Here is a 12844-nt window from a genome sequence, read left to right as displayed (position 1 = left end):
TAATCCAGTTATAAATATTGGATGATATTCTGAATTTGGTTCTAGCTTGGTTGTATCTATGCATTTAGACCATTTTTTACAAAAAATGGATTAAAATTTGATTATTTGATATATCTGTAGGCATAAGTATCTTATTCTCACTTATGCCTCACTGGGTACTCATTAATAATAGGGAAAGCTGCTGTTATATTCTTAATTCACACATCTTTGAAATTATAGTTTTTGCTATCTTCTGCTGCATTTAAAATTAATTTATAGAGAAAAATCTTTTGATTTTTTTTAAAGAATAAAATTGTAATAATTCAGATTTGTATAAAATAATTACTGGACCATGGCATATTAGTTGGTTTTACAATTGTTTCAGATTCAATTAGCAATGATTTACTCAAGTTTGAATAGCAAAGCTTAATAAATGGTACTCACCTTAGATAATCTGCTGTTGTTACATGAAGTAGGATGGAAGAATGATTTTGAGGGTTAATCGATTTTGAATAATTTAGAATTTAAAAATAAATTATCCACAAAATTCATTCCACAAAAACTTCTAGCACACGGGCTTATTATCATTATAACAGCTTTAAAACAGGGCAATCCAGTACCGAACTTACACTACACGTACATTCCCACAACCACATCCCTTTAGTTGATTCTGCCATTACCATCATAAAATTAAAATCTAGTTACAAAATTTTTCAATATGAAGCCCTTATTATAGAATGGTGCTGCCATCACACCAAACTAAATGTCATTAATGCGAAACTACCCTCCAACCTCTCCCCAGTCTGGAATGTCATGCACTTAAGATTCCCACATGTCACAAAGAGCATCACGGGAGCATAGAAGTCTTTAAAACACACGTTTTCTTCTCACTTTAGTATTGCCAACTGATGACGTTAAAAAAACGAATGTCAGACTGTTGGCTTCACCGGTTTCATATTTTAAAGTTTTTCATTAATTCTTCAATGACAACCAGTGACAAAGTTGTGCACTTCTACTTCTTTGAGCATATTTTAATTCCATATCCTTACCAATTAACTTATTTTTAAATTCTAAATTATTCAAAACCGCTTAAGCCTCAAAATCATTCTTCCATCCTACTTCATGTAACAACAGCAGATTATCAATGGTAAGTACCGTTTATTAAGCTTTGCTATTCAAACTTGAGTCCAATCATATCGGTACGTTAAGAAATTCTGTAACTTATCTAATTGTCAGTGATTTACTCTTATTAGTATAGATAGTTTAATCAGTTATATATAATAAATGTTATATACATAATAGGATTTAGGGCTAAAAAGCACTAGACTGCAAGAAGAGTTTACTGTCATATATGTTAGTGCAATAAGTTAGTGTAAATTAAGTTAGTGTCATTGCATAACATCTCATATTGTGAATATTGAGAATTCACAATATGAGATGTTGTGTAATGATGCCACTGCACAACTTCAGTTGGTTTAATATGTATACTATTCCACTAACTTATATAACAATTAATGTTATAGTAACTGAGTGCTGTGAAGCTTTCAAGGGGAATATATTGTTTTCACTTAATTCTCTATAAAATTTAATTGTTTGATGGGAATTTCATTTGTGTGTTATCAAAAGATAGAAAATAATGACACTCAAATGTCCCTAAGAATCATTTAAAAGTATTTGCCAACATGTTATTAAACCTGTAGCTCCTGTCTGTGATTCCCACTATTTTCAATGTTTTTTAATTACAATTTAAAAAAATTTTTTTTATGATTTGAAAATTTTGTGGATATTTATGAAAAATTAGTTATGGTATTAGATATGTATATGGTATCAGTGCCATAACTAAGAGTTTGAATTTTTGGCAAGATTATTAATATACTGGGTTCCATAAAAAAATACTGATGCTTCAAATTTAAGTATGGTAAAACATCAGTTATCCGGAATAATTTTAAAGCTAATTTTTCTTTTTTTTTTTTTTCTTTTATTAATAGTAGTATTTGAGACAAATGTTTATTGTGCTCTGAGAATATTTCTGTCTGTTTTTTTTTACATCATATATCTGGTGAAATGTTGGATTAGGACTAATGGGTTTTCTCGGAAACAACGAGTGATAGAGTTTAGTCATTTGCTTCTGTGAACAATTTTCCATTTCATATTTTGTTCTCTTCATTTCATATTATGTTTAGTTTAGCTCCAGATTCAGTAAGAATAATATCAGTCTAAAACTGCAATTTATTATTTTTCTCATTTTTTTTATGGTAAAATGTCAATGAAAAGAAACAGCACTGAAATGGGCAGAAAACCAGGAAGAATGCGATGTAATCAAAATGATATTATTAAGGAATTTGAGAGAAAAGGTCACAACAAATGAAACAAAATACGATCAAACATTATTTTAAAAAAATTACTTTAAATTTTTTTTCACATAAACTTTGCAGTAAAATACCTATCCGAATATACATATGTAAATGTGCAAATTTTTATGTATAAGTTATTATTTATTTTAATTAAATGAATTCTTTTTTTTCACGCTATTTAAAGTCTTTTTTTTTCACGCTATTTAAAGTCTTTTTTTTTTTACCTTAATACATTATAACAGAATTTATTTAATTTTACCTTACATTTTCTTATCCAGAAAATTTTGCTATCCGGAAGAGGTCTGACTTTAATTATTCTGGATAACTGACACTCTTCTGTATTTACTTATATGTATCTAGATATGTTTCAAGTGATGTTGAGTAGGATGAGTTGGCCACCATGTAAACTCTGTGGAACACCTTTTAACATTAATCCATGAAGAGCAATAGATATTTATAATTACTCTGTCTCCTACTACTTCACCATTCCTTTAACCATAATATGAATTTACCTCTGATGTTATTTTCCTTCAGTTTATTATCAGTGGTGCAGTCCTACTTTCCATAAACTCTGTTTATGAGGAGCATGAATTCTAAACCATTGTCATGTTAAACTCCTCATACAGTATTACTTGTTGGAAGTCCTTCCCCTTCTATTTTTTTGCATTTTTTCTTATTAATTGTTTTTCTAGCTTTTTTTTTTTTTGACTACTACCAGTGTCTTTTCTATAAACTGTTCAATAGGGTGCATGAATTTCTTACTATTGTCACTCAGCTCTCTCTATAAAATGCTCTTGTTGGAAGTCTTTCTTCCCTTTCCTCTCTTTTTGTTACGTTGATTTGTGTTTCACTCACAGTAATTTTTTTTCCTACTTACTTTTGTTTTGTACTTAACAATGATTTATTTTGCTTTAATTTTTATTTTTTTTTTGTTTTTATTATAGTATTTTTTGTTTGGACCCATTAATAGTAATTATCTTGTGTTGAAAATTATTTATTATTTATTTTACTTTTTTGAGCTTCCCACACATTTACTCACCCCCTGCTCCCCCAACTTCCTACCATAATATGAGATGATTAAATACAGGGCATTTCAAAAGTGATGGTCAATAATTTAAAGGTGAACTTAAAGGTGTAATTTAAAGGTGAACTACAATATGCAAAAAAAGCCTAGTAAACATAGGCCCTTAAGTGAATCGTTTTCGAGATATTGCACATTTCTAGTTGGGATCCACCACTGACAAGGTGAACTGTACAGAGTTGGGATCCACTACTGCTATGTTTGTTTAGGTTAGGTTAGGATATGCTCATTCTGTCCCTTTCCCCCTCTCTCAATGCTCTGAGAGCATACTAATACTTGTCAAAGGATAGTCAACATGGAAAGAGGTTACAGCAACGAAGAGTATGCGGACATGCATTTCATGTATGGTAAAGCCAACGGCAGTGTACTCAAGGCTGCATGTTTGTACCAAGAAGCATTTCCCCGCCGAAGGCAGCCCAACAGGTGCACATTTATCAAGGTACATCAACGCCTTAGAGAACATGGGCACTTTGCACATGGAGTATGAGCAGGTAGGCTCAGAAGCATAGCACCTGATGTTGAGGAAAGGGTATTAGAAAGAATAGAACAAAATCCAGGAATTTTGACAAGGAGGGTTGCTCTGCAAGAGCGTGTACTGAGTCATAGCAGTGTGTGGCGAATTTTACATCGCCAATTACCATACCCCTACTATATCCAGCGTGTACAAGGTCTCAGCAATACAGATTATCCTCCCAGAGTGCTCCCATAGTCAGTGGCGGATCTTAACAGAAAATGTGCATTATCTCCAAAACGGTTCATTTGCTGCCCAATGTTCACTGGGACTTTTTTGTTTATTTTAGTTTGTACTTTTCACCTTTAAATTATTGATCATCATTAAAAAAATCATATTAGCATTGATAATATATATATATATATATAAGATTTCTAGCAATATTTTAGATTTTAGAGATATTTCAAATACAGTAGTCAAATCAAGTGAAATTTGCGTACTTTACCATAATTCATTTGCAGTCATGGAGAAATTTTCAACTCTCACTGAAGAACTGAGGATGAGTATTCACCACCGATGATATGTGATTAAACAGTTCAACTCAGAGACAAATACTATTGATGACAGTATTTGTCTCTAAGTGGAGCTATAAGGTTAAGTACTTGGCCCTCACTGTTCATTGAGAGCGGAGAGTCTCTCCATTATCAAAATCAAAGGCTGGTAAAGCATATGAATTTTATTTTTAAAATTCATATGCTTTGCCTGGTAAAATTATTAATAATTTTTATATTGTACTTGCCAACCTTTGTAAATTTTTCTTAAGATTTACAAAAACAAGTCTGTCTTACAGTTTTACAAGATGTTCAGCTTTTTTTTCTTTTCTTTTTTTTTTTAATAAATTAGAGTATAAACTGATTGAGTGGGTAGCAGAAGCTACTGCCACAGTCATTACCAAAATATGAGTGGCAATAGGTTCTGTTGCTAAAACTCAGTTGATTTGGTGATAAAAATATATTGTGCTATAGAAAAAAACAAAAAACAAAAAAAAAACTACTGTTGGCTTCTTGAAAAGACAGGATGTGCATTTCTTCATATTTTCTTAATATTTATTAATTATATTTTTAAATTACTTAACCCATTTCTTTACAGCACTAAAAAAAAAAAAAAAGTCACAAAGGCAATACAGTATAATTGACTTAACAGAATGAAAAAAATAGTTAAGTACTTTTAAAACATATACACGAAGAAGAATTTAAAACGTGTTTAATGAATTTCATAATATATAACATGTAATTTTCTGCATTTGTGGCATGCATTAATTAAATGTATTATTATTAATTTGGAAGAAATATTCTACGATACTGTTTTGTTAATATTCTGGCCAAAGAGTGGATCTGAATAAAAGTTTTTGAAATTCCAATTTCTAAGACTTTTATTTAGAAATTACAATTTCTAAGAGTTGGCAGGTGTGTTTGACTATAAACATAATTTAAGCAGTGCAGTGGAGGTGAGTTTACTACTTCATTGTTTTCAGCCACCAATAGCAGCACTCAATTAACAGTAGACTGTACATTAATTGATATTGGTCAAAATCTCATCACATGCACCTGTGACCATAATTTTGACATAAACAGATGTGTAACCTCTGTAAAGTGAATTTAATTGTAGTTTTAGAAAACTTGTGTTTAATTTAAAACTAGTCTACTTATTTTTAGATTTGTCAAGTTTGGCAACTTTGTCACAAGGAGGATGCCCAACTCCAGGATGTAAGGGTATTGGACATATCAAAGGCCCCAAGTACACAACCCACCACAGGTAGTAGATTTATTTTTTTTATAAAGTGAATTAATATTTTGATCATTCGACTACTTTCCTATTTTTTACAAGAAAGAATATGAAAGCAGTTTAATGTAGTGAATGTGTAACCAAATGATTCGAATGGTATGGGAAAGCCATATTATTTGTAGCTTTGCCATACGTTGATTGCTTATTTTCCAGTTAAGTTACTGCAAGAGACTGTTTGCCAGATTCTGGGAAAATTTTGGTTATATGTGGTTTACACTTAAGTTATATTTCATGGGTCAATTGTTAACTGAATTCATCCTTGCTTGGAAATTGTTGGATGTGCACCCAGGGGCACATTGCCTACCTTTGTAGGCCTGGAAGTGATTGTCCTTCAGTCAGTTTCTTTGGTAGTTTCTTTTGCCAGGTAAGCTCACTTGTCAATTAAAATGTCTGAATAATGTTAAAATGTGTGATATTAGATTTGATATGTAGGAAGAATGCTGTCAATGAATATCACTGATGGAAAAGATGTAAATTACTGAAGCAAATTAATTATTATCTGCCATAGAATTCTTTATCATTTTGTGTAAAATTAAAATCTGTAAATGGCCATTCCAATAGGAAAATGCAGAATCACAGTGATGACAAATTATGAACATCCAAGGAGCCATCCAGTAAACATAATGAAAAGGCATTTCGATTTCTTTACATATTTAACTTTTATTCCTGTATGCAGTGCCGTTGGTCAAAATTTGAAACACGGTATCTAGCAAATAAGCAGAGTGTCTAAGCACACAGTGTTAAGAGAGCACCTTTCATTACAAATGGAGTTTTTGAGTGTGTTAATTTATACTGCAAACTCTGCAATTAGACATCTTGATTTCTTGGCATGGGCTTAAACTTGGCAGAATCAATGAGCAGTCGATGTGTATGAAATATATTATTTTATATAAAATATGTTGTAGTACTGACACAGCACTAAAATATATTTGCGAGAACTGGATCCTCTTTTCCAATATTTCCATAATCTCACCATCATAGATATATTTGAGATGTAATCCCTGCAAGTGGAGAGGTCCTGTTATATTTTTTTCCGCAGGTAACCTCTCCATTTGAACTCCAATCTTTATTTAATTTATGTTTACCTTTGGGTTGCAGAGTTTTAGTCATTACTATTGATGTCCAGCTGTGTATAGCCATTACATACATATTATATGTAGAAACATATTTTCACATCTAATGATGCTGTGACACAGGCAGCGAACTTAGAGAATTTAAGAGTGATGTGTTCCAAGGAATCTACACACACACACTCTCTCTCTCTCTCTCTCTCTCTCTCTCTCTCGCATGCACGCACGCACATGCAGGCGCACACATGCACCTTTATGATTATATTTACAAAGAAGAAATAAAAAAAAAAAAAAAAAAATTTAAAAAAAATTACATCCCGAGTGCTTCACTCCTGAAGATATGCTGTGTTATTAGGGTTTTGGTATGGGTTGTATTTCCTGCCTGACATGGTTGAATCATCATAAAGTACAAAGTTATAGGACTTTTTCTTTTGTGCATATCTTGTGCACTACAAGCAGCATTGCAAACTGTCATGGCCAGAAGTTCACTGATCCCATCCTTCAACCTAGTTGCAGGTCTTTCTCTGCTCCCCTTCACCTTAATTTTTCCTTCCATTATATTCTTCAACAGAAAGTTTTCTCTCCTTGCTATGTGTCCAAAAAATTTGAGTTTTCTTCTGTTGATGCTTGAAGAAGAATTTTAGGCACTGCCAGTTTTATTCAGTGCCCACTCATTTGTTCTTCAATCAAGTTAAGAAACACACAATATTCTCCCATAACACCACATTTCAAATGCCTCAATTTTCTTCCTGTCAACTCTTTTCAGATTCCATCCCTAACATCCATAAGTGGCAACCAGAAAAATTAATGAATCAATGATTCACAATTTTGAATTGTGAATTAATGAATCAATGATCCATAATTTTGTCTTCAGGGACAGATCTTGATATCTCCATAATTTCGTCAGTTCAGTCAGCAATGTTTTAGCAATTGTTTCTTGTCTTTTTATATCATTTAATGGTATTATATGGAGATTAATAATTAAATTTCAAAAGGATAAAAAAACGCAGACCCTATGTATATATGCAAATTAAATGGTTTATTAATTGTTAACCAGAATTTAATAGAAGTGTAAAAGAGGAGTTCCTAAAAACAGGCACATTCAGTTAAATAAATAAATTGCAGTCAACATCAATGTTTTGGATCCATTTTGAGATTTCATTTTTAAGACTGGTTTACCCCCCCTTCTCCCCTTTTATTGCTGAAATGTCTTACAGAAAATGAGGGCTCATTGTCATTTCCAAATTATCGGAACAGAAGGATATCCTCCATCTCTATTGGTCATCCTAACCATACTTCTATCCAATTATCCATTTAGTAAGTGATAACTGTGTGGATTTTATTCACTTTCTATAAACACATGGCAACTATTTATTATGACATATTTGAGAGGTAGAAGTAAGAGGCACCACTCAATTTAGCGTTGACGTATTGTGTGCACAGGCACTCAAAGCCAAATTTCTCAGAACAATTCATTAGTAGCAGATCTTTTCGTTGCTTATGATTGTATTAAAAAAGGTTATATTTTTCATCCCTATCAGTTGACCCTATATATTTGTCTTTTGCTTTCCAGAAGCATTTAATCTTCAATGAATCTATTTTGATGATTATCTTGTAAAATTTTTAAATAGGGGAGACTGGAGTAATTTGTGAAAAGGGCAGTTGTAACATTTCTAATTTCTCCCCTACTTTACTTGCTGTAATAGCAATTGAAATAGAGGAGAAATAAAGATCTATTATGAAGATAAAGGATTTTAATATAATGGTAACCGTTATGTTGCCCTTATATTAAAAAATGTGTTGAATTTGTTCTTCTTTTAAAATTTGTTCCAGCATAGCCAAGCGATCAGAGACAAGGAATCTGAACCAGGGAGTGGACCATGGTTCAAGCCTGCTAAATATTGGTATTCCTTTTCAAAACAATTAATGTAAATACTTCTGGCTCTTATAAACAAGAACATGTTTTTTTTAATTTGGTAGTTTAAATTGGCTTTATTTTGTTGCTTTAACATGACTAAGTATTTTGTGAGCATTGTTGTGTAACATTGCAAAGAGGTACATTAACAACACATTACAATTGGCTGGCTCCAGCTATGTCTGTATTATATAGGCTGATGCCATTATAGAATTTTATCATGTTTTGAGAGAAAACTTTGAAAGATTCAGAAACACGTTCTTGATCAGAGAGAGAGAGAGAGAGAAGCAAAAGAAAATTGAAGAGTTTTGTGCTATCAGAGGAAGAATTAATAACTTTGTGAAGTTGTAGAGCTTGTACAAAGAGTTGTCACTCAATATTGATAGATGGAAGCACAGACATAAAATTGTTTAGATGTAATATAAATAGACAAGGGCTTACCTTGTGGGATGCCTGTGATATAGTAAATAGAATCTAATCCTCACTTTCAGTGATCTAAGTGGATGTTTAGAAAGAATCAATAAATGAAAACTTATATCATTGAAAGCTTAATGAATGGAATCAAATGCATGAGATATAGTGAAGAATAAAGAATCTACTTTTACTTTTATCAAAATTGGTATGTTTAAAGTGGACAAATTTGGAGAGAGTGGGTTCTAAGAAAATATGGAAAGAATATTAAAATTTAAGAAAAAAATTAATTTGGTTTGTAGAGGAATCACATGGATTATTAATTATAAATATAATGCAATTAAATACGACACTTTTCTGCATGACAGAATTATAATTTATTAGAAAAGTAAAGTGCGAAAAAATTTGTTTGCAAAATTCCTAACTGAAATAAACTAGTATGGTGATGATTCCAAATTTGTCTATGGGATTGTGTCTTTAGGCTAGGAAAGGATTCTTCATTGATTGTTAATATCTTATCAGGACATCTGTTGGCATTTGGCTGGATAACAGTCAATGACTGAAAAACTAGACTCTTTCAGAGTTCAAGTGCTGATGCTCCTTGAAAATGTGGTGCTTGTAAGTTTCCTGTCTTAAATTTTTCTTTTTCTAGGCAAGTGGCTCTCATGCTTTGATGGTTATGGGAAGAGGGTGCATCTCCTTGGGTGGGGAGTCATGCACTTGCACTAATTTGCTTTTTCTTCTTCCATTTTCTTTTGAATTGGGAATTTTAGTATACATGTAGTGTATTAAACCTTTAGTATACAAGTAGTGTATTACACCCAACAGGGTGAAATAAAAAACATTACCTATTGTATTTTATTTCACTTATTTTGTGGGGAAGAAGAAGAGCCTTAAATTTTGCTGTGTCATATAATAGCAGTGGAAACTGATTAAAGCTTATTGGAGTCTGATGAACTCTTGAGTTTCCTTGCTGGCGGGTCATTTGACTCCTTACTGATGTCTGACATTTGGCAGGCTGATAGAAGGTGACAGTGAGGAAAGTCCTGGCTCTCTGCTTTTTTGTGAAACTATTTTAACTGATAGAAAATACCATTGCACTGAGGCAGTTACATCACTAGGTCCCATATGGACAAAACGTCTGGTTCAGTGGATACTCCATTATTTCTGAAGTTCATTAAATTGAGGTCTGTTAAAGTTAATTTGGCGCTCCATGAATGCAAAGTAAGCAACTTTTCCATTTTCCCCCCTCCTCTCTCTTAGTGCATTTGGTTGTCCTTATTCAGAAGTCAATATGAACAAAGAAACAACCTTACAAGACAGATTAGGACTCTCCCGGAGTGGCAATGGTAATTCAAGTGGAACGGGAAGCGAGTCTTCAGACATTGGCAGAAGGTATGCTGAACCTGGCGGGACAGTTGAAGGTCTCAGGTATGTGCAAGATTTTGCTATTTAACATAGTATTCTATTGAATTAATTACAGTAATTTTTAGTTTTACTGCTTGTTGAGCAAGTCAGCTTATTTCCTTTTTTTTTTTTGTTTTTTTTTTTAACTTTTTTGATTCTTAAAGTTTATAGAGAAATCAATCAGTCATGCATAATTGCAAGTGATAAAAACAATTATCTCAAAATCTATTGTTACTTGACAGTGTATTTGTATTCAGAAAGTTTTAATTCTTTACTCATAGGAGGTGGAGCCATATCAGAGCAGATCCACAGCTTCTTTTAATTGTTGGCATGCCAGGTTAAATTAAGTATTCAGACGATTGAATCACACACATTTTTGTAATGAAGAGCACGAAGCCTGGTTGGTTACTTCCTGTTACAGCTTTCTGAATATCCTTAATTCGTGCCACATTTTTTGCACCCACTTCAGTTAATGCATGCATGTTTGTTGCTTGGTGTGATTCAAGATTTGTATGCAGCATCCTTAACTCAGCATCCTCAACTCTTAACTGAGTAGTAGCAGTTTAATTCTTCTGACCACCTTTAAGGAGTTCTGCTTCTTTCTGTAACTTTTGTAGGTCAAATATACTATGCAGAATGCACACTAGGATTCAGCTGGGTTTTATCCAGTGTACTTTTTGTCTCAAGGAAGTTCTTGATAATGGTATCAACAAACAAGCATGAATTGTTTAAGTAGACCTACCAGTAATCAGGCTGGTTGGTTACTTCCTGTTACAGCTTTCTGAATATCCTTAATTCGTGCCACATTTTGTGCACTCACTTCAGTTAATGCATGCATGTTTGTTGCTTGGTGTGATTCAAGATTTGTATGCAGCATCCTGGCCACAATAACCCAAGCTATTGAGCTCTCTATAAACTGTTCTCATACTTCCATTCAACTCTTAACTGAGTAATAGCAGTTTAATTCTTTTAGTTCTTTCTGTAACTTTTGTAGGTCAGTTATACCACGCACAACATAAGTCTGAGGAATGCACACTAGGATTCAGCTGGGTTTTATCCAGTGTACATTTTGTCTCAAGGAAGTTCTTGATAATGGTATCAACAAACAAGCATGAATTGTTTAAGTAGACCTACCAGTAATCAGGAGGCCATAATAAGGCATCCGTAGCCGAGTGGGCAGTAGCACACGCTCTTTGAGTAGACCGGGGTTCAAGCCCTTGACTGCTGAATACGGTCAATCTGCCAATCCGCACTGGACCAGCGTGGCAGATTATGGTCCATTTCCCTCAACACGAATTGTTGAGGAGGCTTCCATCCTGCAGTGGGTTGATAATGGCTGCACTTTACTTTTTTTTTTTTCTTTCTTTTTTTTTTTTTTTTTACCAGTAATCAAGCTAGGGAAATCATATTTAATGTTTACACCATCTGGGGAAAAAGAAACCATTAATGAACAAAGAATTGCTTATTCTTTTTGAGAATTCAAAATTATCAAAGAATGAGAATTTATTGTTGATCAAAGAATTGCTGTAGGCATGTCATTTATGATGATTAATACTATGATGCCTATTAAGAAAAACAATAGTAATTTTACCATAGATAGCACATTCATTATACCAGGAAAGAAATGTTGACATGAAGCTGTTCTAACTAATCTAGATTTTGATTTGTCTGTAAGACAAATCAAAATCATAATCTCATGGAGACATTCGGTATTTAACAGTCACAGAAATACTGAAGAGATTAAATTATACAATTCAGTTTAGTGGTAATGCATTGTATCTTTGTCATGTTTTACAGATCAACTGAACCATCATTATATAACAATTGATAATTATAAGTTTTTTTTTTTTCTGAAAGACTGGAAGTGCTGCTTTTTATTATTGCCATTTATGTGATTTTAAAGACCAATCAAGGAATTTTGTACATGTTGATGAGACTTGGTTCAAAGAAAAACATGGAAAATTTAAACAGTTGGATGATGATTTAGTGTAAGTCTATGCAGTAGAAAATACTGATAAAGATAGGCCATCATCTGATTTTGCTACATGCAGGAAGTGAAGGATTTATACCAAATCCAAATGCAGAAAAGGAAAAAAAAAAAGATGAGAAGAATGCACCTTTTAAACTTACTGATGTAAAATGGATCCACTGTGTCCATTAATTGTTGATATTATTGAACTGTTTTGTACTGGGAACTGATGTCTTTGTCAAAAAATGAGTTGAACCACTTATAAAAATTACATTTATATAAGTGGTTCAACTTATATAAATGTAATTTTTCCATTTACATTTCATTACAGCCCCAAGGAATAGAGGAATTTCTAATTTTGG

General features: G+C 32.6%; 1 protein-coding gene across 1 annotated transcript in view; it reads left to right on the top strand.

Annotated features, from left to right (window-relative positions):
- l(3)mbt (lethal (3) malignant brain tumor) overlaps window positions 1-12844 on the top strand; it is a 195801-nt gene that overhangs the window by 157386 nt on the left and 25571 nt on the right. The window contains exons 13-14 of the mRNA XM_090372140.1: window positions 5581-5680; window positions 10370-10537. Of these exons, the coding sequence (XP_090228266.1) occupies window positions 5581-5680; window positions 10370-10537 (268 nt within the window). The remainder of the gene's footprint in view (window positions 1-5580; window positions 5681-10369; window positions 10538-12844) is intronic.

This window comes from Mastigoproctus giganteus, chromosome 4, assembly GCF_048544385.1.
Source record: "Mastigoproctus giganteus isolate SK-2022 chromosome 4, ASM4854438v1, whole genome shotgun sequence".
NCBI lineage: Eukaryota > Metazoa > Arthropoda > Arachnida > Uropygi > Thelyphonidae > Mastigoproctus > Mastigoproctus giganteus.
The sequence above is the reverse complement of the archived record's forward strand: the minus strand, read 5'-3'. Positions and strand labels throughout refer to the sequence as shown.